General features: G+C 38.0%; 1 protein-coding gene across 1 annotated transcript in view; it reads right to left on the bottom strand.

Moving 5' to 3' along the window:
• MYO16 (myosin XVI) overlaps positions 1-26,879 on the bottom strand; it is a 299,406-nt gene that overhangs the window by 199,678 nt on the left and 72,849 nt on the right. The window contains exons 5-7 of the mRNA XM_086482083.1: positions 20,929-21,053; positions 16,528-16,653; positions 969-1,044 (exon numbers count right to left, since the gene is read on the bottom strand). Coding sequence (XP_086338209.1) covers positions 969-1,044; positions 16,528-16,653; positions 20,929-21,053 — 327 coding nt within the window. The remainder of the gene's footprint in view (positions 1-968; positions 1,045-16,527; positions 16,654-20,928; positions 21,054-26,879) is intronic.

Raw genomic sequence — 26,879 nt, 5'->3', positions numbered from 1 at the left:
AATCTGTTGTGTTTGCAGTCCAGAAATATAGTTAACTCGACTGTGTAAAATACATACTAAATGAGGTTACCTAGCTGTATTGTTAGATGACCTCAGTTTGGTCCATAGCCTTTTATACAAATACAAACTGGCATGTGTCTAACCACAGCTTTTCTGAGGTTAAGTGTCATGAAGTTCCCTGTGAATGTGTTTGTAGGTGGTACATTATTTGAAGCATAACATATCTTGCTTTATTATGCAAAGGAAGTTACTCCTCATAATCTGACAGAAATATTCTACTTTCTACATTGCTGGGCTCCTTCATTTTATCCTAGACATAGAAGGTTGAACAACTATATGTTTCTTCTTTTCAACACTGTTATCAAGCATTACTGCCATTAGCTCTGCTTTGATCACTGAGTTAGACCAGTTAATCTGAAGTCCCTTCCAACCTCATATAGACTATAGTTCTATTATTAGAGCCAGTGCTTCAGCTCCCTGTTGCTACCTTGTCTAAGAAGATGCCTTCTTCTGTGGGAAACAACAGGTGTTACACTTCAAAACTGGATGGTGAATTTGTTTTCAGTCAACAGCTATATAGAATCCTGTTCACGAGGGCTATATACTATCGTCAGTTGAGATGGAGAAAGGAACTCAGTAAGAAGTCATCAAGGAAGTGTAAATGCAGCTACCACCAAGGCACTGAAGAACTTACAAGGAAGAAACATAACTAAAAATAAACAGGGAACGCAACAAGGGGAAGAACATTCTGTCATTTGATATAAGATCCTGCATGATCATGACTAGCATTCTCTGAAATATATGAAAAAACATATACACACATATTTATGTGTATATAAAACTACGCACTATATAAACTACATGTATACACATATCTATGTGTGCCTCTGAGTATGTAAGAAAGCAAGGAGGAAAGAAAACAGTGTCACAGTAACTAGTATATGTAATATACATGGATTTTCACTTACCTGAAGGCTTTTCGTTATTGCAGTTAAGAAGATTGGGATTTGCCCAGTGCATCAGAAGCAGCTTCACAAGGTTGGTCTAAAATGGGTAAAAACAGAGGTGTTTGAAATGGCAGAAGCAGGACATGAGCAGTAAGCCTGCCATTTACATCCTTCTTGTGCTAGCTTAAATCATATGATAAATCACAGGCAACGCCTACCTCCAAAATCCCACCTTCTGCAGCTACTACATACATTCATATAAATCAAAACAGGCAGAATAAAATACAGTTCCCACATGATTTCAGTGTAGCCTCAGCACAACTCTGCCCACCAAAGTCTCCCTCCATTCTTACATGTGTAAACAAATCCACACCAGTAAGGCAAAAACTTAACCTTCCATCACCACCTGTCATGACTTCGATCACAAGTACTTCTTTATGCCTAACTAATTCAACAAGTGTGTACTACCATCACTGCCAAAGGGGTCTGACTCACAGCCATCATGGAAGTAAATCTGTTTCCCGTCAGTAGTAGAAATTGGCACGTTTATCATATGTTTACCAAATCCATTTAACGTATTAGTGATGATAGTATATTACAGTAGCGTAGGGTAGAGTATCATATAACGAAAAAGTCTAAACCACATTTTTCAATCCCTGCAAGAATGTTGCAAACAACTGTTTTTAACAAGCTCTTCTATCGCTGCACCAGACTCCAGAGATATTTCTCCATCGAAGGCCGTAGTAATGTCTACCCTGATAAAGTGGTTGGTCAGAAAGGAGAAAGAAACTGCACAAGAAGCAAAATATACATTTAGAATGTGTATATAGAGCTCAACTAAATGAAAGAACTGTTTGCACTTTTGGATACATGCTAAAGAAAATAGGATTTATAACACAAATGCAATCCACAGGTGAGGCCAGGTTGAGCACAGGGAAAATAAGATATGTGGAAAAGAAAGGGTTCTTTGGAGAAGAAAAGAGCTACAGATAGATGAGACCTGAATCGGAAGGCAGCTAAGGGAAAAAAATAGTAATTTGGCATTAAAAAAAATAAAATAAAATAAAAATCAGTAAATAATTAAATGATTAAAGGTTGAACAGGAAAGAAATCATTGTACTAAAAATAATAAAATGCAACATGGATCCAGTACACAAGGAGGCAATTTACTACGAAAGACCATAAGGAGGAATTGGTTAAATTCAAAAAAAAACCAAGCTTCTAACCACAGAAAACCAGGAAAATATTGTTGTAAATTTCTATAAAAATAAAAAAATCCTGCTCTCCTTAGCTTTCTACTGCTGATTTTCCATTCTGTCAGTAACAGCAGAAAATTCAGCAAACTGTGGAAGCAGGGAGGAAGCCATAACAGGTTTATTTCCAAATCCAATTAGCCCTGCTTTCATCTGAGAACTTTCAACACATATATCTCTGTGTTTTTTCATTATGAAAAAATGGCACATGTTTAGTCATCATGCTGACTAAATCAGCAGCAGTTGCATAATCTCGTTAACAGCCATTCTGAAAAGTGGTAGCGGTTGCATCAAAGGAGTCAGGGCTTAAGTATACTTTCAGTTCAGTAACAATGCATATCTTTTTTGGGTTACCAAAGTTTTGGATTTATGCCACAAGAAATCTCATTCTCCAATATCGATGCTTCCTGCTGCCAATGAAATATCTCCAGCTGTGAATCCTTGACGCACATCAGTAAGACTAAGGTGTTCAGGCCACTGGCAATTTCAATTATTTGCTTTTGGATACACAAAACTGTCTGTGTTGGTTTTAACCTCATTCACTTATGTTTTAGAAAGAATATTTTAAAATCCAATTGGCATATCTTCAGAACTGTGCCTAACAGTAGAAACATTTGTAGAGTAATTATAGCAAGTTACTACTACCCAAAGATACTTCAATTGCAGATCTAAAAATAAAGTAAATATGATTGTGTTAGGAAACTGCAATATCTAATGAAATAATGTAGACTCTAAGAATAAAATTTTTATACACATAAGTTTGCCTTTGCCAAATTCATAAAAAATGAAAAAAACAGACAATGCAGTGTCCTGGTTTGGGCTAAATCAGAACTAATTCTGGTTTAGTGCTTTAACTTTTCAGTTAAGTCTCCTTTAACTAATGGCATTTTCTGAAACAGCAGCATGTTTTTCCAGACAGTGGCTGCTTCTAGCAGTGATAAGGCCTGGTGTTTATAGTTCGTACCAAGGAACGGTATGCAGAGAGGCCCTTGCTTATAGTTGTTCTTGTAGAGACCAAGGTCACTGCTAAATCTTGTACTCCGTGTTGGGGTGCTGGGAGTGAAAAGGGTCACAAGCACGTAAAAGGTCACACCTGCAGGGAGGAGCGAACCAGACAGGTGACCCAAACCTGACCAACAGAGTATTCCATCCCATATATGTCATATTCAGTATAAAGCTTAGGGATCACGAGGGTCTCTCTCTCTTCTTCGATGGCCGACATCTGAGGAGAACTCTGTCTGTTCTTCTGTCGTTGATCCCGATCCGTGCATCCCTGAATCCAGTGCCTGAGTCCAGCTCCTGCATCCCGTCCCTGTCTGCTGCCGAGTCCAGCCTGGGACTGCCCCAGTGCCAGCCCTGTGGCATCAGTGGTGACATATCGTCATCAGGGTGGGGGGGGGAGTTGGGTTCAGTATTGGTTTTGTATGTGTTTGTACAAATTGTATATATTTCATTATTTCCTTATTCTTATTATTATCTTTTCTTTCATTGTTATTGTTTCATTAAAGCTGTTTTAGTTTTCTTTCCCAAACTGGAAAGTCTCTCTCCCTTGTTCTCTTTCCTTTTCCCTTTTGGGAGAGCAGAGGGGTTAATAGAGAGCATCTGTCATTTGTTAGTGGCTGGCCCAGCCTCAAACCGTGACATGTTGGTAACTCGCTGTGCAGAAAACTACTAGTAACAGCAATTATTTAAAACATCTGCTTACAAAATATCACTTGTCTTGCTTCTCCTCTTATGCCCTTAATTATTTATTCCATGCCTTTTGACAGGACACCAGGAAACACCTTAGATCCTACTTTTCTCTTTTCAGAACTTATCTCTGAGTACCCTCCTTCACGACACGCAAACTTAGTTACCTTTTCTGTACAAATGAACGATGCCTCTCTCTATTCTCGGTGTTCTGTCCAAATTATAATTTTTCTACCTCTCTCTGACATCTCTTACTGGATATCTTACTCTTTGGCTGTTGAGAATGCTACTGCAAGGAATATTTTCCTGTCTCACCTCTTTAATCTGAAAATCCTACCTTTTAGATTCCCCCCAGCTCCTTCTTTTCTTACCAAGCCAGAAGCTGCTTGCTCTAATTTTCAAAGGCCTTCATGGACCCTTCATGCTTTACCTATTCCCACTCATACAGCATTCAGACTCCAGTTCCCACCTCACATCAGTCTGTGATTTTGGCCTTCACTAATACATTTTCAAATACCTATTTCTGTGCTTTTTCTAGTCTGCACCGTATACTAGTAAGGAAGTAGTCAAAATATCTGCAAAGCTACCTTGTAAAACCTCTATTCACAGCCTGTTTGGATCCAATGCTTGCCAAGCAGAGAAACAGGTAAGGCACTGGCATTCCACCATTGAGGTGGCTTGAAGAACAGCTCAATGGCTGGGCCCAGAGGATAGTGATCAGCGTCAAGAAGTCTAGGTGGAGGCTGGTAATTAATGGTGTTCCCCCACAGATCAGTATCCAATCCTGTTGAATATCTTCATTAATGACCTAGATGATGTGGTAGAGTGCACCCTCAGCAAGTTTGCAGATGACACCAACCTGGGAGGAGTGTCTGGTATGTCAGATATGTGTGCTGCTGACAGACAGGCTGGAGAGATGAGCTGATGGGTACCTCATAAAGTTTAACAAGGGGAAGTGCAAATTCCTGCATCTGGGGAGGAACAATCCCAGGCACCAGTACATGCTGGGGGCCACCTGGCTGGAAAGAAGCTTTGCAGAAAAGGACCTAGGGGTTCTGGTAGACATCAAGTTGAACATGAGCCAGTAATGTGCTTTGGCTGCAAAGAAGATTAATGGTATCTTGAGCTGCATTAGGAGGAGCACCGCTGGCAGGCCAAGGGAGGTGATCCTTCCTCTCTACTCAGCACTGGTGAGGCCACAAATGCAGAACTCCATCCAGTTCTGGAATCCTCAATACAGAAGAGACATGGAGAGAGTTCAGCAAAAGGCCACTAAGATGATTAAGAGACGGGAGCACCTCACATACGATGAAAAGCTGAGAGAGCTGGAATTCTTCAACTTGGAGAAGAGGAAGCTCAGGAGGATCTCATCCATGTGGGTAAATACCTGAAGGGAGGGTGCAAAGGGAATGGAGCCAGGCTCTTTTCAGTGGTGCCGAGTTACAGGACAAGGCAATGGGCAGAAACTGAAACACAGAAGGTTCCACCTGAACACCAGGAAAAACTATTTCACTGGCACAGGTTGTCTAGAGAGGTGTGGAGTCTCCATCCTTGGAGACATTCAAAAGCTCCCTGGACATGGTCCTGGGCAGCTTGCTCTAGGTGGTCCTGCTTGACCAGAGGGACTGGACTAGATGAACCCGGAGGTCCCTTCCAACCTCAGACGTTCTGTGATTCTGTGTAATGTGGCAAAGGTTGCCTATGACTTTTCCAGAAAAGACAGTTTTTTCTCCATCAGAATCAATCTGTTAGTAAACCCTTAACAGTTTGAATATTTATGGACATGAGAAGTTCTTAATGAAAATATATAAAGAATTACAGCCTTACATAGGCAAGACTAAATAAAAAGGGGTTTTGTGCATGTAGAAACTCTGAGCTTGATAATGCATGATCAGATGTGCAGGCAGACCACCACAGTGACACCAAAACAGCTATGGGGTTTTTTTCCAAAAAAAGTGGGAAAAAAATGCAGCCTGCCTACTGTGAACTTGAGCTTTATTCCTCAAAGCAAACATTACAAGGACAGAAGTGCAAATCACATTAACAGGAGCAACACTTACAACCTACATAGCTAGAAAAACATTCATAAGTGAACAGAAAAAACACTGACTGGACAGGCAAGCATAAGAGTTGAACAGTTCTTTAAATCTAATGAAAGATGGAGTGCAACACTGGAAAGAAAACATGGTAAGGGGACAAAAGGCAGCATAAACAAATTTACTGAAATACGCCCATTATAAAGCTTTCAAATACAATTTCCCCCATGCCAAAAAAGGGGGCTAAGTTTTACCACACACTAAATGTTAACCAAGAAAGCCCAAAGCTCAGTTGCATAAACCACAGGCTTAGGAGCACCAGTGTTGGCCAGCTGACAGACGGTGAGGCCTGTTGCCACAGATAAGTGGCTGCAGTGACAGGGTAGGAAATATGGGGTATGAAGGAGCGATACAGATTCCTCAAGAATTTCCCTACGGACTTGAGGCTGCAAAGGCAGCTCCAAACTCAAGCCATGTTAGTTTTACTGCTTGTGAATTAGCTGGGGAGCAGAATCAGTGCTACTGAAAAGTGCCTTCCTTTCCTGTCTGGTCAGATATTTTCCTCTGAAGCTATGCACAGGATGCTAGATCTGTGCCAGGACCTGCAATGTATAAGCCACTGGCTCTGGATGAGCTTTGAAATTTTATTATCCAAGCTCAGTGACACTACCTCAGATCATTTATTCCCTTTTCTTTACCATAGGAGAGATACCTGCTTGTAGTTTCAGAAAGCTGGAGGTTTTATGCAAATGTCCTGATGTGTTATTTTGCACAGTAATGAATATGCATCATCCAACTTTCACACACCCCCAACAGTAAATTCCTTCAGTCTTTCACTTTTCTCCTCTGTCAAAACCAATATTTCTTTCCACTCCTCCACTCTTCTGTTTCTGTTTCAACCTCAGACGTTTCCTACCATCCTTAGTGACCTGGTTCACCATCAACATTTTGTCTACACCCCCTCCCATAATTTCTTATTCCTCAAGTCCTTTTTCTCTGTTCCCTGTATCTCCCAACTCCCTACATTTATCTCCCCAACTTGTTTTCTTGCACCCTTTTATTAGTGATTTTATCCGTTTTTTGTGACAATGTTATTTTTCTTTTCCTTCTCGAAATCCACTCCTCAATTCTCTTTGACTAAATCCTCCCCACCCTCTTCCTGCAATTTCCTTCCACCTGCTGTAACTTCACAGGTTCCCACTTCATTTTCTCTGGACATGGTCCCCAGCATGCTGTCATCCACAGTGAGACAAAGCCATACAATAGGAAACTAGTGGATCAATAACCTTAGATCAAAATCAGTATTATTTGGACCATCAATTTCACACTATTGTGTGAAACACAGAGAAATCCCCAAGTATCATTTTAATATCTAAGGTTTTTAGCCACTAAACACAACAAAATCCCAGGCAGAACACAATACCCACTGCTTACACCATTATAATCTGCAGTCTTCACCACTGAGTAAGACAGCCTGTATCTGCACTTTTAAGGACCAATTTTCAATTGTTCATATAAGGCTAATCTTTACTTCACTGGGTTGGAAAAGTGCATGTTTACCTCACTGTGTGATTTTTGTTGGGCAGTTTGCCAGGACTACTGCCTGTGAATGCTTACAATATATATTTTTTTTTTTTTTTTTTTTTAATTAGACAGAAAAATAGATCAACCAAAACCAAAGCACTTCTTGGAGCAGGGTGTGGGAAAATACACGGTTTGACAGTTGTAAGCTCCAACGTTTGTATGATTTGAAGACTTTGTATTAGGCAGAAGATGAATTCTGTGAGCTGAGAATATTCCTTTTGTTGTCTGTTTGGAAAATTTTCAAAACTCAGCCAAGTTTCAAACCTTTGAAAAAATCAGCCACCAGATGCTTACAAGACAGTTTTTTGATTATAATGAATAAATCAAAGAGCCCACCTTAGTACAGTCCACTGTAGGCCTAAATGTTAGTCTAACCAGTATCAGTGTTTCTGTTTAAACATTCACTTACGCGTTTAAAAGATTTGCAACAAAAAAAAATACAAATCAGGGTAGTCCAGTTTTTATTATTACTATTATTATCATTACTAAGCTTCTGTGATAGAAGTGCTGTAACTTCATGCTAGCCATATATTCAGCAGATGGAAAAAATAAGATCAGATAAATCATGGAGTAAAAAAAACTCCTTAGAATAACACTGGAGACTATGTAACTAATGGAATGGGGTGATAATAGGTACTTCATTAAACATCAAGAAGATTAAGAAGAAAAGTGTAGGTTAGGGACCCTAAGCTACTGGGGAGTGAAACAAACAAAACAAATTCCAAGACAGAGACTCCCAAAATTAGGGAGTAAAGTAATTATTAAACTATTAGAGTTACTGTGAATTAAGTTTAAGAGCATATATTTGTTATCCATTACATAATAGTATGCCTTAGAAGACCGAGTCTCCCTTAAAACCAGTCTCATATGCAAACCCCTAAGTGAGAGCAATATCTTTCAGAGGCTAAATAACATTTCCTCTGCAATTGCAAATCTGATCCACAGTACTGCTCTAGACACAGGAAATGATGTCTGAAACTCATTACAGATCTCCCTTCTCAATACAATATAGATGAAGAAGATATTATTTCTCTTTGCAGAAAAAAGGGGACCATAACCACCTGTGGTCAGTGAAGTGGAACAGATTAGAAAAAGTAGGTTATGGGAATGAGACTAGCAGCAGGGTAGAAAGAGTGGAGGGGAAAAAATAGAACAGAGTATGGATAAAATGCTGGACTTTGGAACTAACAGCATGAAATAAATGAAGTGAAAGGGAAGAAGAGAGACATGGCAAGGAGCCAGGTTGTAGGTAGAGACAGACTAAGCAGAAAATGAAAGAAAAAAGTGACATGGTGAGGAAAAAAGTGAGATTGAACAAGGGAGATTGGGCCCATGATAAAAGTGAGAAAAAGGGCTAAGTATAACAGAAGGACAGGAAGATTGGCATGAAGCCAAAGTCGAGAAAAGAGAAAGCTTGGATGAGAACCAGGGAGAGGAGGAGGGGCAGAAGCTGGCTGTGCAAGGAAATTAGGATTGGGATAAAATGCATAAGGAAAGGACACGAGGCCAGGCAAATGAATGGGACACTAAGGCGAGAGAATGAAGACAAGAACGGACCAGACTGGAGGCAATATGACAAATAAGGTTACGTGTGAGAGGAATGAACCATAAAGACTGTCTGTCTGTTAGTACGCAGAGGTGGGAATGGAACCCAGGTCACCACTACCTTTCTGCAGTCAGCGTGTTTAACCTGTATGGCCTAAGAGTATACCTTTTGAATCTCTGGAATAGTTCAAGAACAACCTAATACAGTTTTCACTATCTAAGCAAGTGGCAAAGGTTACTTAAAAGTTTTTCTACAGCTGAAATAAGGACTTCAGCTGTCTTTACTTCAAGAATGATAACCTACATTTCTATTTTTCAATCCACCAGGAAATTAGGTAAAAGAATAAAATAAAACAGGGAAAAATATTATGTGATCTTGTGATTAAAAATGCTTATAAATTATGCTCCTACAAGTTTTATATTAATAATACAGAGAAGATCATAAATCTGGCACTTCTCAAAGTTTGTGCCTGGGCAGTCTTGTAAGACTTCTTTTCATATATGCCTCTTGTATATGAGAGAAAGCCACGATAGCTGGTATTTCAAGGAAAATTAAATTTACTTTGATCACTGAGATCCTGCAATAACCCAAAATGTATACAGTGTAGTCTCAGCTTTAAAAACATACACATAAATACTGAGAATTTTATACTAATTTTGTACATTGAGGTTGTTATGTATATGAAGCTCAAACTTGTAAATCTATTTTCTTATCATTTGGTATTGTGTGAATCTAGCTTTTCATGCCTTGGTGTTCTGTACCCATAATTAGCATTTGAATCATTTATAGAAACCTTCTGAATATATTGAGAGTGAAAGAAAGATATTACAGGCAGAAATCCCAAAGTGCTCTCTCAGCTTGAGGAAAATGAGTGTAATTTGATCTGCAGGGAAATGCAGCTCTTCTACCTGAGTACAATCACACACGGCCAAAGATGAACAAAAAGACTAAAGAAAAGAGGGTGAGATATGTCTGGATAAAATAGTCTCTAGAGGATTTTCTGACCAAAAATGAAAGATTCCGACTGCTTCACAGGAAAAATACGTATTCCCTGAGTGACTAGACTATATTCTTTCTGAAATACTGAACAAGCACCCCGTTCTTTAGGCTTTTCTCATTGAAAACATTTGTGGAACATGTTCACAGAACTCCAGAAACTGCATTCAAAGGAACTGCTATGGAAAACTTGAATGAGATTAAATATAATTTCCTACAATGAGTTTAGATATCCCATCTACATAGAATCACTGAAGTATATTCTAATGATGGATGTGGATTTTTTTCTATTTTGAGGTCAACATGCACTTAAAGAAAAGTAAATGAAACTACACTTCATGGTTGAGTCAAAAGACTAATCTGTTTTGGTAATAATGAGCAAATTAGGTCATTTTATGATCTATTAGATCAAATTATAATAGTAAAAAGGTGTGTTCTCTCAGAATTCAGCAAGAAGCACAGAGTCCCTTCTATGACCTGAAAGAAATGCTATGTTTGGATGAACCAACTAGACAGAGGGCTATGATTCAGCCCAAGCAAACAAGCCAACCAAATGCATGTTAAGGGAGAATATACTTACAGAATGGCAATTTCACACATGAATTTTGAAAATACAGGATATATATAACATGCTCAGAAACATGAGATAGGAATCTGAACTCTCTGAACAATTTTTATTTATTTGGGACATTTCCAGTTTATTGATGGGAAGAAATCCTTGCTAGTGCAGGAGTTACTCTTGGAGAGGTACACTCAGCAGTTCAAGGGTTCTCTTACCCTTTTTTTTGGCATCATGAAACTGTTAAACTTCAAAGCCAGAGGCCAAATCTGTCTTGCTAAGTAAGAGAGTGCAACGAAGCAAGCTTAAGTATCCCTTATAATTCACATTGCTTAACTGTTAGCTCTGTCCCTGACTCTGGATCACTCCAACCAGCTCTCTACGAACAAGACTAATCTCCTGTAGAGGAAACTAGCTCTAAACAATAGAAATGTGAGGCAGACCGTTGCCTGGCTTAATCCCTAGCCTTCTTTTATTTATCAATTTAACAGTTTAGACATAGGCAGCATCCCCCTAGGATGAAATTTTGGGAGAGGTAATGTTTAAGCTACTGGGGAGTCAGCTCTGACCTGCACGCCTCTGATAGCTGGTTTGAAAGGTGACATTTCTGTGATAAACAACAAAGAAACAGCTTGTGCCTGGGAATTGTGCCAAAGTACCCAAGGCAAATGTCAGAGCTGCAGCCTATTCCCACTACGGGGAGGGCAAGTGTGTGCTCTCCTGATCACAGCCGCCTGGAAGATGTCCAGCAGGGACAAGCACTACCAGTGCCAGATTACTAGCTGTTCACAAAGTGATTGCTGTGCTAAATTCAAATTAGGGGGCCAGCCTAAGAAATACAAGTCACCCTTCTACAGTTGGTATCAGCGCCAGTATGGGCGGTGTGGTACCGAAGTGACAACGTGTGCCCCACTCTGGTGTGCACAGGCAGCAGCCACATATATACCAGCACTCACCACACTGCACATGAGACATGGGAGTTCAAATTGCCATCAGTAACAGTATGTCCAAAAGGCTCTGTTAAATTTACATAGGCAACCCTGGCATATTCTAACTCATTAAGCCTAGTTTTGCTGCCCTCATAATCTTATTTTAAGAGGGTTTTGTGTGTCTGATGCAGATTTGCATGTGTCGAAGATATTATTACGTTCCATCATTTTACTAAGGTAAAATTATTAAGGTAAGCAACTCTGACCTTAATACCTCAGTAATATATATTTTTGGTATCAGGTACCCAGTGGGCAATCGACCCATCCTTTGGACCATTTGCCCTGCCCTTTGGTCTAAATCCCCCCTGTAAAATTTTAAAATGTTGAAGTTAGGCCTCTAACATATGGTATTTACCCATGATCTTTATAACGAGGGAGGGTCAGACCTCTAAGTAATAATTTATCCCACCTATTTAAAATCACCTCCTAGATTTCTCTGAATTGCACTCTAGAGGTGATTCTTCACATTAGACAAGACAAAGCTTTGAATTTGTACTGAAGTTGTATCCAGCTAAAATTTGGTTGAGAAGAATCCCGGCCTAAACAACACTGGTTTTGCCATTATGGAAGCGTCTCTACAAGCCAAGTTTTGATTATAAGGTGGGGGTGTGATGTCTTTCACATGCTTAGCCCACTCAGGATAATGTATCTTTGCTCCAAAAATTTCTCAATTTACTGTGGAAGATGGAGCAATAAGCTTTCTGTAATCCACTTACATCATATATTAATTTACAACTTGAGACTTGTAACAAGAGGCTTGTAGCATCTTTATTCTTTACAAGATTCCTCCTGTACAGATGCAAATTAAATTTTCTCACTATAAATTTAGAACTTCGGTAGATTCTACTTTTTTTTTTTCTTTTCCCCAGGTAAAGTAAATTAGTACCATCTTTGTTATTGTATATGTTATTTTTTTTTCTCATTTTGTGTATTTTGTTTTGTTTTTTGTCTTTTTTCATTTTTTGTATTTTGTGTGTTTGCAAACATAAAACTGTGTATATGTAGAACTTAGGTCCTTCAGCTGAGTCTGGATGTCACTCTAAAACAATGTAACAATTTCTTCATAAGAATATCACTACCCAATTTTTTTTTCATAAGATAATATGCAAAACGTATGTATGTAAGGTCTATAATATTTTAATAAGATAAGCATGTTCTCCAAATGAAACATCTATCTGAATTACTAAAAATTTGTAGGTATTTTATAAACAGGAAAAATCTATCAACCCTTATGACTCATGGAATATAATATTAATTACATACTGGATGGGGTTTGGCTGCAGGTATTGTAGCAGCAGTGCTAGTAAACTACTAAACAACAATGTTCTTTTCTTTAAACTTCTGTGACCGCTCATTAAAGTATCATTACTTATTAGACAAGTTACAAGACAAAAAAGGGCTTTTTTTTTTTTATTTTTATGTTCAGATACGTTTCTGGAAGGAAAGAAATCCTCTCAAGAATTGAAAAAAACCATCAAACTAAAACCAAATAATTTTTTTTTTTTTTTTTTTACAGTCTTCTAGTAGAAAGTACAGATTTATCACTGTACGAGTTTTTCAAGTGAGACTTTGTAAAAAAAACCTGCCACAAATACGTGTTACAAGAAGGTGAAACTTTAAGGGATGGAATCCAGAATTTGTACTAATGACTTTCTCAGGGAATGTTAATATTTTTTGCTAAAAATAACTATTCCCTCATAAATATATTTTAATTTAAAATATACTATCCAAATCACGTCTTGACTAAGGTTATTCCCATTCTGCTATATTACTTTTTCCCAAAATAATAACAATGCTCATATTTGTCTATAATTACACAAAATGGAATTATAAATATGATATGAACATGAATTCATACAAAGGCTAAAAGATGTTTCAAAATTCTCATCATAAGAAAGGAAATTTTTAAAACATCCCAATGGCTTAGCTACTGAATGAAATATTTCCCCTGATATCCAATAAACGCCTCTTATGCAGGAATTCAAATGATTTACTTATTTCTTGCGAACAGAATCCATATGAAAGATTTATTTATCTCCTAAATAAGGATGGCAAATTACCTATAATGATAATGAAGTGTCTCCAAATTGTATTATTCATTAATACTGCAAAGGGAACATATTTGATCTGTATTTTGTAAATTTTAGTGAGGAAGAGTACAATGTTGCTTCACTTGTCTTCTTCCACATGTACCCATAGCTCTGATACAGTGACTAGCACAACTGGTCCCTGACTTCTCACTGAAAACTCCTGGAATAGTAAGAATCACTACCATTGTCATCTGGGACATAAAAGGAGACACAGTTCAACAAGAGAGCCAGCAAAAAAGATCACCTCACAAAAGAGCAATCTGAAATCTTCAAACACTTCAAAAAGAAAGACAATTTTTTTCCATAGCCACTTTCAATCACAGACTTTACATGTACAGGTCTGTTTCGAAAAGAAAACTTCATGACAAAAAAGGTATTTCAAGTCATCCAGGGTTAGTGTTGCAAACATATACATATATAACCAAAAAGTTCTTCCTCCATCCTTTCAAGTCAGTCCTTTCAAGTCCTTTCCAATAAAACTAGTGTTTAGGCTTCACACTAGAAGAGACTTACAGCCATTGCATAACTACATCAATGTAGTACAAAGCCCAAACCTTCAAGCCACGCCGAAACATAAGAAATAGTACCTCCAGCTCAAGATTACATCACTGCAATCACCTTACTTCTGAATAAGAGTTTTCTTGCCCTACCGAAGTCTGAACCTGGTAGAGTAAGTGTATGCCTGCCTGCAGTACCACATGAGGGTCTAGAGGGATCAGTGAGGGCAGTAGAACTACAGAACAGCACAGGTCAAGATGGGATGAGAAATAAATTTATAGTACATGCAAAATGTCACTGATGCCTCACTTGCTAACAAAACTTTGGCTCAGTATATTTTTGCAGAAAAATTTTCTCTGTAAATTTAACCTTCCAGAAATTATTTAGGGTGTACTTCAGGCCATATGTATATAAACCAATGACTTAACCTCTTATGAAAATAAGCTGAGCTTTCATACCCTGTAAAAGAGCAGACACAGCGTATCTCAGTAGGAGAAATATATATCCCAGGCTCAAACACACTTATGTTTTACTATTATTTCTACTACATTTGTACTATCTTCTTTCTATAAAGTGTATTATTTATTTTCTGGTTTGAAAAGAGGTTGGAAGCCATTTAGTAAATGAAAGTGAGAACACACATGCAATAAGGAAATACATGTACATCATTTTAACAAGCAACAGGACACAAATCAATTTATAACACAGGTACGGAATTGTATCCTTAAATGGTTTTGCAAACCTAAAAATATATTGTATTTTTAGCAGTTTTCTAAAGAAAATCTGACAGGTGAATTATAATATATATGCGTAAGTACTTGAATTACATCTGCCTACCTACATATATATATACATATGTCTTTTTTGTTTTTCATTAGACATTTTGGCATGCTTAGAATCTACTCCTTAACAAGTAGAATACCTGCAGTGAAAGAGTGAAAAAATAAAATAAAATCCCACAAAAAAAGCAATCTTGGCTTCATATTCAGATCACTAAGGCTGTAGTAAAATAGGCTACATCCCACCTGTTGTATCTTAGCTCCTTCATCTTGTAATTCACAGGTTTGCTCACATGAGTACCAAAAAGCAACTCAGATACCAGAAACAGGCAATTCTAGTTCTTCTCAACCATTCGCTAGAGATTCAGCTAAACAAATGGGATTGTCTCTACTGGGTTCAGAAACAGAATTAAGATTATCTAACTATGGAGTTCATACTCCAGCAGAAGTCTGTGAGGGTTTTGATTTATCTGTATCACAAAATTAAAAAAAAAAAAAAAAAAAAAGAAAACCAAACAGGGTCCTGTTTAGGATCAACAACTTTGTGCCATTCCATGTTACGTTTAAAAGCATGGTTGATGGCAATAGAAATAAGCATTACAAGATGGCAAAGTCCTGAAGAAACAGGGGTATGGCTTGACAGCCACAATTCATAGCATTTTCTGACTAACTCAGTACACCTACATTCACAGTGTCAGGAAGAATACCCCTGCTATCGGCAGGAATCTGAACAGAAGAAAGCGATTTGTATTCAGAGCAACACTGGGAAGCTCAGTCTTGTATCCATGGCAGAGCATGTCCAGCCCCTCCTGGTGGAGGACTAAGATAGGAAGGGATGAGTTTTCCAGGAGCTGCAGCAAAGACCTGATAAAAGAAAGAGCAGGCCCATGGAAGGCTGAACTAGGGTGCATCAGAGAGGTTTTTGGAAGGTACCTGTGGGTAAGTGGTGATTTTTGAGCTGTGAGGTGGGTCAGTGGGAATGGTGGGGAGCTCTCCTCAAGCAGTCAGACTATAACAAAGACTCACTGAGCAAGTTTGGGGAGGGTAAGGATGAAGGAAAAGTGAAAAGGTATGATATTAAGAGGCACAAGTCATGTTTAGGCATGGCCTCCAAATCCCAAACCCAGGGCACCCTTCCACAACTCAGTGACTGGAAAACTTTGAATGCGACTGCTGTATTGAGCGAATCCTGGACATTCATTCACAGAAACATACACAGCAAAATAGTTAGCTAAAAATAAGTTTGACATCAGAATATAAGAAAATAACAGACAAAAGTTCTTACTTGGCTCCCTTTCAAGTGTCAATGCAAATTTAATTTTTGCTGGAGACAAACTGCTGTTGATGGTAGATTGATTTTAACAAGCTGTATTGGGTTGATAGCTTTACACTGTTTATTCTCAAATGATCCCCGTCACTTGATATGCTACCTATAGTACAGGAATGTGAAAGCTTCTCACTTTAAAACCAGAATAGTCCCCCTGACTCAAAAGTATGTGCTATTGCTACAGAAGACTACCACAAAGAAAAGATAAACAGGTGAAAAAAAATCATGCTTTACCTGTCCGTACTTGGCAGCTAAATGTAGGGGTGTCCAGTACTGATTATCCACTACATTGAGATCAGCCCCATGATCCAGTATCAGAGATGCAACATTCTTGTATCCATTAGCACAGGCCACATGCAGCTGCAATATAAATGTATCTTAATAGGTTAAAGAAATCAGAAAAACCCATGACATGCTATTAGGTATCTTGACTGCCCCACAAACCCGCCTACGTTACGATAACAACAAATACAAAATATACATGCAAAAACAACAGACTAGAAAACCACTGCAGAATCTTTTTTAGCATTTATAAGCAAAACCTGCCAAAAAATAAGAAAGTTAGCTTATTGAGCACTACTTAAACAACCTAATCTTACCAGATACTTTTCACACAATTTCAAGCAAACATCCTTTTAAGCACATTCACAAACTTCATGAGCCCAAGTAGATTCATACATTGCAGCTGAGCTTAGCCTAGACCTAACTTTTTTTTGTATAAGTTCAAATATCCCAGATGTAAGTTAGCACTACTTTACTCCTGTCCTTGTTTGGCTGGGATAGAATCACAGCCCAGCCATGCCAGGCAGGCCGTTAGCAGTTTCAAGCCAGCCAGGGCAGCTGACCTGATTTAGCTGCAGGTGTAGCCCATCCCATAACGTCATGGTCATTATAAAGGGGGAAGGTTTGCTGAGGGAAGGATCTCCTAGGGTATTGCTCTTGGGGGTTCTTCCTGCTCCTTCCTGTTCCTGAGAACTACTATCTGTTCCGTTGTGATCGCTGGGTATTCATTTAGCTGAGTATTAGTTTATGTACTTTTATTAGTACTGTTTCATTAAATCTGTTTTCACTTCAGCCTATGGGTCTTCTCTCCTTTTCCCGATTCTCCTTTCTGACTGGTGAGGGGTCACCAGGTGATAGAGCAACTGTTACAGTCTAGCTCTGGATATAGGCTAAATGTAGATAAATCCAAAATTAATTCATTAACACATAATCAAACTGAGCACATTGAATTTGCAGCACAATCAGTCACAAAAAATACTTTCTCAATTTTGAATCATAGAGACTTTATTTCACTTGCATTGCTTCCCTAGATACTTAATTATGTTAAGTGATATTTGTTTTAATTGATTTTTCTGTATCAGTAAAGTTTGTTTCAGGGTCAAAGTGGAACAGAGAGAGGGTGAAAAATGCAGTAACAGAATAACAGAAACTCAGGTCAGTAGGAACCTTAGGAGCTCAAGTAATGTAACTTGCTGCTAGAGCAGGGTCAACTCCAAACAGCTGTGTTTACTTGTGGTTTGTCGTTCTAAGTAGCAAGTACAGTATGAGTGATAAGGTACTGAAAACTGTAGTGCCAAGGGGAAAGAGAAAACTCAAAAATGTCTTCATTAATAGCTGATCTGAGAAACTAGATAGTAACTTTTGCAATATATTAGTATTTAAGGCTCTATATGTGTTTGGCATTTGTATCAGCAATCAGTCCCACTATAAATGGTATTTACACAATGAGATTGAAAAATTTATTTTTTTATTTAACAGAAATGACAAGTATGTAAAATTAATATAAAAGTAATATAATACCAAACAGGACTTGTGAAGAGAAAAAGATAAAGACATAGAAGGGCAATACAAATTATTTATTCTGGTAATAATCAGTTAAGAGGAGAATTCAATAAAAAAAATCCTATGTCTGGGAAAACTTGCCATTTGCAGGTTTTGGTGGAAATTTTCTTACGTATGTTGAATAACTCTGAGGCACATACTTCACATGATGAGATTGATCCAGATTACAGGTCTTTATTTTCTCATGGTTCTCTACTATAATTTCAAACATTCACTTCACTTCTGGGAGCAAAGGGAATAAAACTCACATTTGGAAATTGGCACAATACAATTGCTCACCCCGGTCAGGAGTCAATTCTCATGATGTCAGTAAAAACAGGGTTCGGAAAGATTGCAGAAATGGAAAACTGAGATTATACGTGGTAGCCTGTGTCCCCAAACCATGTAGCCCAACTATATGTTTTATTTCACTTGAAGTAATGTTAACTGAAGAGATTAGTTTTCTGAGGATTGAAATGGATGGCTAACAGGAAGAAAAAGGTCTTGCAATAAACCTGTTACCAGAGCTGTGTAGGTCAAAAGTCACCATAAGCATATGAGATGCTAAAAACGGACTCCAGGATATTATTTGCCTTATTTGCTATTCTGGTTCAGCTGTACCTGCAGAGTATGCATAGAGTTTTCTCTTTGAACACCCTTGATGCAGAGGGATGGAACAGATTACAGCTCATCAAAATGTTCCCCCAGAAAGGGCTCAGAATGCCCCTGCCCTGGAGGTAGAACACCAATTTTGTACGCTATAAATGCTCTAATTTTGAATGTACAAAACCCTCCAAATTTTCCCATAATTTGACATAGCTTCAGCTTTTTTCTGTTTTAAGAGAAGAAATTACATTTTCTATTCAGACATCTATTTGACAAGTGCTATTTTGAAGTAGTTTAAAAGCTCACAGGACAAAGGAAATATTTTATAATTTAAATCTTTCAAATAAAAAAATGTTACAGGAGAATTTAGCAGAAAAATTAATTTTGCCACAGATCATTCTGTGTCTGTATTTAATGTGTGCATATGCAGGTGCTCTATGATTCTATAAGAATGTGTGCATTTCTGTATTTATGCTATCGATTTTTTTTTGCCTGATTCATCTTAACTTACACATGGACTTAGATATATTCTATCAAGAGAAAACAAATCTCATTTGTTACTTACAACTGAGATATTTATTGCTCTACATCTGTCTTTACAGAGGAAAATAACAAAAAGATTTTTCCAGAACCCTTTGATACACATACAGTTATCACAGACTGGCTGACTCCACATCCATGAACAGAGACAGAGCAGTTTAACAAATTCTGGATTTCCCACCAGTTTGCCAGACAAAAGTTTCGCATAAAAGAAGTCTCAGACAAAAGCAAAATGATCCACTCTGTAGGTACTTGTCAAAAAAAAAAAAATTTCTAAGTGCAATATAAAAACTATTCATGCAAAAAATGTCCCTGTTGTCAACATCTCACCAAGCAAACAACAAAATCCAAACGTTACGCAATGCTTTTCTCCTAGTATTTGCAGTACTGTTAAACACACTTCAGAAATGCATTTCAACCATCCCAGCTAACTACAGAAAAGCTTTTATAGTGATAGATAAGTTCATAACTCAATTTTAACTAAGCCTATTCAGATGAAAGTAGCAATAAAAGTACAACAGAAATGACTTTGCATTTTACTGTGCTTTAGCAGATTAGCTTACATGTATCAGAAAACTAGAAGTCAAATTAATACTTTTACGAATTAGACTAAAACTTCAGTTGTTTCTTCCCACCTCTCCCCTGCTTCCCTCCTGTTTTTAACTTCGGTTAACTGCCTTGGACTGGCCACCCCAAAAGTCAGCTTTCTGTAAAGACTGAGCCAGTGGCTGGATTCAATAACCCCAGATATGAGGCTGCTCACTTTTTCAGTTATAGTTTAAACACTCCACAGATATTAAAATATGGACTTAAATACTAATGATTCACTGTATTAATTCAGTATCATGTAATTTAATTCAGCATAAATGCTGAAATAATAATGTTTAGTAGTACGTGCCTTTCTAATTATTTTAGCACAGTATTTGCAGAAAACCCTAAAAGAATTTTTAAAAGTTATTCAATATATTAATGCTGCTGATGACCATTTATTGATTGATAATGATGTTGAAGATTTTGTATGCAAAGACAACATTACATAGACATGCTGTCTAGGGAAAAAGACATTAATTTAAAATTTCTTTTATTACATGAATTTTAAAATTATTTGACAGCTGAAGAAGTAGTGATCCTAATAAAACAAAGGGATTGAAGATCTATTAGCAGAAAAAAAAAAGTATAATATGATCAAGTGATTACAAGTAAAACAAACATTTGGGAGAAGGAATACTTATCCACTGATATGTTGGATGCTTCATTACACTGAATCAAGATGAGATATCTTCATGAAACAGTGTTTTAGCCTGGCTTAGCCAGAAGATACAACCCTAAACCAGGAATCACTGAGTGAAGTTTCAGGCCCTCTCTTACACAGAATGTCAGAGACCACATGTACTTGCTGCCATTCTTCGTTACTAATTTTCGTGTTGCTTATTTGGTGGCTAAGAGTAAGAAAGTCATCATTAAGATGCAGATGTTGCACTAGCCTATTTTAAAACATGTGCTATGCACGGCATTGACATATGTCTGTTTTCAAAAGGCCAGATGAAACCCAAAATCTTGCATAACCTCATTTTGTTTCTTAGAATTGCCTTGTCAACACGCTCACCAGTACCCAGTTGCAGTACGTGCAGACTCACAGGGTGATGTTTACATAGTCTCACTCACCAGGGTAACTCCTTCATCATTCTTTTGATTCACGCTTCCTCCACTTGATATGAGCTGTCGGACATCTGTAAGCATTGTCATCGGTCTCTGTATCTTCATCTGGCGCAATGAATTCAGCTCTACACCTGGAAAAAAGTAAAAGGCTAAAACCTTCTGCTATTTCATTCATCAATAGAGAACAGATATATGATTTTGTGTTCTGGGTTTGTAAAAGCATAATTAGCATTTAGTTAGACCTCAGTGTATATTTATAGAACATGTTTGTTTATTTACTTATATTTACCAATAAGTTTACTCATATCTTTATCAGTCACTACATGGATGACTTAATGTCAGTCAGCAATATCAAACCAATGGGCCTGATCTCCTACTGACTGGCAAGAGAAGTTGTAGGTAAAGCTGTTGTCATATCATTAAATCCACTGGGATTGTGAAAATAGCTGTGAATGGGAAATGATATAAACATTCTAAGGAAGCCAATCAAGTGTTTAGGTCTTATTTAATGAAAATTATTTTTGCTGCATTCTTTCAATCCTGTGTATACATCAGTGCCCAGAACAGTCCCTCAAACCTGTTGGCTTAACTGCTTGAGAGATTGTGAAGTGAAACAAAAGACATGAAACCTCAATGCTTTTTTATCTGCCTGGGTTATTTTAAACTGAGATTGGTTCTCTGGCCAAGCCTAAACAATTGTAAGGCCTCATAAACCAAGAGAAAATGTGGTATAGGGGCAGGAACAAATGGGAGGGGATGAAAGGAATGAAGGGTGCAGCATTGCTTGTGTCAGGATTACTACTGAAAGAAACAATTGTCAAAGTACAGTTTTAAAAGGAAGATTAGCAAGTCAGTCTATAACCAAAAGAAAGCATGGCCTCCAGTCTGAAGAGTTTTAAATATATTGCTATGTGGTTAAACTAGCGACTGGCTGTGGCTTTATTGGAATATCTAACCTCTAACTGAGGGTTTGATTCTTCCACTCCTAGCTTCATGTGGTCACTCATATAGAAAATGTAATTTGAATATAAAAATCCTTCCTCTCTGCCCTGGCCATAACATAACAAAAAACATATGAATAAATGATATCTCTGTTCTCTTCCACATTTGTCAGCTGAAAAATGACAAATAATAAATTAATTTAATTAATATGTATTTAACTGAACATTTTTATCTTCAACAATTCTTGCAAGTTTTTCTACATCATTAAAACAATCAAAACATGGTTCAGGGTAAAAGCATATTTTAAGTTTCTCAGTTTTTATCCAGCCTGGAATTCATATAAATGGGTGTACCATATGTAGTTCAGCAAATAATCCAAATAATTTTCTTTCTCTAACATGCTACTATACACACTGCTTTCTGTTCAGGGTTTTATTTGCCTGAAGCACTTCTAAGAGTTTTAGCTCTGGAGTGAAATGTTCTGTGTAAGCACTGTCTTGGTGGCCATATTTACTTCTCGTATTTTCACACCTGTCACCTAAATGATACTAAATGACACAAAGCGTAAAACACAAATCTAAACCTAAGCTGGAGAAAATGAGACTTTTTTGTATTTGGACTAAACCCTCTAATCTTTCACATAAATGTAATTCAGACAAACAAATATATAGGATATTGATAACTTAAATTAGATAACCACTCAAAAGCAGAATGTGCTAACATCCTATTGCCTGACAGTGGCTAGAATGGAACACAATGTGGATTACATAGGATGTTCTGAGGGCAATCAGTGTATTCATTTTGTCAGAATTGAAGTTTTTATGCCTTCATTACATTTCACAGTAATGATTTTGCTAATGAAAAAGTGGCTGACAGACCAGAAGGCTGTGCTGCCACTCCGCGAGACCTGGACAGGCTGGAGAGCTGGGTGGAGGGGAACCTAATGAGGTTCAACAAAGGCAAGTGTAGGGTCCTGTACCTGGGGAGGAATAACCCCATGCACCAGTACAGGATGGGGGTCGACCTGCTGGAGAGCAGCTCTGCAGAGAAGGACCCGTGAGTCCAGGTGCACAGCAAGTTGACCATGAGCCAGCCATGTCCCCTTGTGGCCGAGAAGGCCAATGGCATCCTGGGGAGCATGAAGAAGAGTGTGGCCATCAGGTCAAGGGAGGTTCTCCTCCCCTTCTACTCTGCCCTGGTGAGGCCACATCTGGAGTACTGTGTCCAGTTCCGGGCCCCCCTGTTCAAGAGGGACAGGGAACTGCTGGAGACAGTTCAGCGGAGGGCTGCAAAGATGACTAGGGAGCTAAAGCGTCTCTCTTATGAGGAAAAGCTGAGAGCCCTGGGGCTCTTTAGCCTGGAGAAGAGAAGACTGAGAGGGGACCTTATCAATGCTTATATATATCGAAAGGGTGGGTGTCAAGAGGATGGGGCCAGGCTCTTTTCAGTGGTGCCCAGTGACAGGAAAAGGGGCAACGGGCACAAACTGGAGCACAGGAAGTTCCACCTGAACATGAGGAAAAACTTTACCTTGAGGGTGACAGAGCACTGGAACAGGCTGCCTGTGGTCCTGTGCAACCTGCTTTAGCAAGGGGGTCGGACTAGTTGATCTCCTGAAGTCCCTTCCAAGCCCTACCATTCTGTGATTCAAAATTACCTGATGACATTTACAGATTACTGATGCCACATGGTGCAAATTAAATTCCTTTTCTTTCTGTTTCTGCCTGTTTCCTACTTTTTGTGACAGTAAATTAATAGTTTAACATTCTTCTCCCTGTGACAACTCTCTCGAATGCGAAAGTTTAAATTTCCAAAACACTGTATGGTGTGAAGGGCTATATACACCCAAAATTACTTATCACTGGCAGCACTTACTTCACTTTTTTAAACATAACATTTGACTGAGCTGCTGAAATGAAACTTGATTGGTCATGATAAAGCTCTTTCTAATGTTGTCAGGTAAGAAAGATTAAAATTTAAAAATATATGTATCATTTTATACCTGATGAAGGCAGCCATTTTTAAGTACTACTGACAGAGCTTATGTCATTTTTTTCTTCCTCTTGATGTCTCCAGTACACAATTAGTATAAGATTTGCTTTTCAAGGAGAGAGGCAAGAGCTGGAAATTAATGTACTACCTCTTTCATGTGAGAATAATACCTCAAACACTCAAAACTGAAAACTAAGTTCACAATCCACAAATTAGAAATAGCAGTTTCTGACTTTTCCCAGGAAGAAAAAGTAAAAAGACTGAGAGCGAAACACAGTTATCAGGTTGTTTGGCTCATCGTGTTTCATGTAAATTACAGTAATGGCTATAGGTTGAGGGCAGAGGTCAGCTGAGTCCCCTTAGCCTTTTCTAGCAACTTATCACTGACTTATGTTCAGCATGGTCAGAGAATTAACTTATCAGTATATTCTTATACTAACAGTGAAATATTGATCCTTACACCCTGTAAATTACATTTTATAGAACCTTGGTGCATCCTGTCTGGGGCAGTGAAAAACCTTGCTGTTGAAAGATTAACTTTGCTCATGCTGAAGGAGAAATCAAGAAAATAGTTCAGCTGCATCAATTGCTATATATGTCAGTTCTATTACAAATATAATTACACCCATCGGCTTAGAGAAAATGCATAAGCAATGCTACATAGCAACAAAAGACACAGTCTATGTGAGTCTCCAGATAGCTTTACTGGTTTCAAACTCATAGTTGTATAAGGGAATGATATTCATTTCATTAAACAGCAGTAAACAGCCTGGCAAGTGAGCTAACACACTGACATGTCTCCACAGACTTCATTTTTTAACTATCCGAAGGAGATTTGAAAATGCTACAGAAACAACAGAGATTCCCTTTATAGAAAATAAAATGAAAACATGAAAAAATAACCTAAATTGCAGTCTTTAACTTGTAGAGTTTTGAATTCCAAGAACTCGGGAACTGTTAGGCTTCAGAGTGAAGGCTTCTCTGTCGGGGAATTAAGAAGCAGATTTACCAAGTGTGCACATGTATCGCTCTCTGAGGCTCAAACAAGGAGACCTGGTCAATAACTGCCTTCTCTTAATCAAGTTTGTGATTCTGGAAAGTCCACTCTCCCACCCCAGGGAGAGAGACTTTTCATGAGTTTGGATGGAACAACAAAATGCTACTCATACAGTAACTTTCTCTCGCTGCCTGAATCAAAGAATGACCTTCATGTTGCTTTTCAAAGGGGATATGTGGTTTAGATATTCAGCTGAAATGGGACAACAGCCAGCATGAATAAATAGAGGAAGAAAAACAAATTGGCATGTACTATGGGAACGGATTCACATTTTAAAAAATGGAAAGTCAACAACAAAAGCATTGGATGGAAAATATGCTCCAAATACCCAGTATAATCAGAACAAAAGCTACATGCTCAAGTTCTGCAGGAGGTGAGATGGAGAGGAAACAGTTAAAACAGTAGTGACCTTGCAGGGCACAGAATTTGGTAACGAGTATCAATGCTGATGAAAGGCAGGAGCATAACCTAAAAGCTACAAAATATATTACTTCTCACTGTTTGAGAAAAACACCTGACAAGGCCATTTCAAGTGCTTTGGCCGTCTCGCCCTCTCTGGCATATGGTTATAGAAGTGACAACCCGAAGGAATGTAAAAACCTCGGATAAAAAGAGGAAAAGTAACTTTCAAAAAGTTGCAGTGGTAAAGAAACACATGGCAAACAGAACTGAGAATTGCTGGAAAAATTTTCCTTAGAAATGTCCAGTACTGAGAAGTCTCTTCATACACAAGGGGAACACCCATTCCTGTGGCCAGTACAAAGCAAAACACTCGAGGACTCCTTGGGAAATACCCATTGCACACACCCAACAGCCACTACTTCTGTAACTTGCACGTCTCATTCTCCAACAGGCTTAACAGTCTTTAGGAAAGCTCAATATCGTCTTGTCTTGCAAACACAAATGTACATTAAAAACTTGCAAGAGTTTCAAGAAGCCAATCTCTCCTCTCCTCTCTTAAGTCTTCTCTCACCCTATCTATATCTGCCCTTCCTGCACAGAGCTATAAACACAGAAAGGCTCTTTTCACCCTAAGTGTGATGAGCCTGTCTGTACTCTTCTGTAATTCTGAGGGTATGATGGCCTAGAATTTCTATTTTTCTCCTGTGCAGCATAGTATAGGATAGACATGTTCACAAACAATCAATAAGGAAAAAAAAAAGCTATAGTACCATTCTTGAAATATTCATTTTCATTCATGAAAATATTCAGGTGTAGATGTTACTTTATCCAGCTTTATTTGCTTAAATTTTTAGAAGGACTTTTCTGGCTGCTTACTAGATAGCTTTGTAAAGAGCATTACTTTTGTTAAACTACACTGTTCAGTAGCTCTTGTGCATATTGCTTGGCATTGTGTGCATCTGATTTTCAAAGGTCAGCATATGAACAGATACATTTCCGCAACATTTACTATATGAGATGGGAAACCAATATTTTCAGTATCTGCAAACGAATGTATACTTACAAAACTGCTGAGGCCTATAGCTCTAATTCACTGCAGAAATACCAACTGATTGTTGTTGTTGGATTTTACCTCTTTGCCTTTAAAGATATCATTACATATGCTTAGAGAAGGATGTTTAGTTCATTTCCTTATAGTTTGAAAATGCCATCAGAAATAAAATTCCCATCTCCTCCTCATGTAGACATCAGTGACAACTCTCCCACTTTAGTGAAGTATGCTTTTTTTTTCCTCTCTTCTATAATAAGGATGTTGATGACCCTTCCAGCTAAAATCAGTTAAATAAACTCTGTATCTCTTAACTTGTATGAAAAAAAAAAAAGTAATTTTTGTAATTTATTTTAACAGACTGGCACAATCTCAAGGCTTAATACTAAAGCATTCATCCGTGGATGTCTTGCACGTTTATTATTTTATTTGTAATATTAATACTAGAACACAGAAGGAAAACAGTATCACTTTCTCTGGTTACTTGCTATAAGCATCATGTCTGAAACAAGCTCT

Source organism: Leptosomus discolor, chromosome 1 (genome assembly GCF_034619465.1).
Source record: "Leptosomus discolor isolate bLepDis1 chromosome 1, bLepDis1.hap2, whole genome shotgun sequence".
NCBI classification, from domain to species: Eukaryota; Metazoa; Chordata; class Aves; order Leptosomiformes; family Leptosomidae; genus Leptosomus; species Leptosomus discolor.
This window is presented reverse-complemented; position numbering and strand designations above follow the sequence as displayed.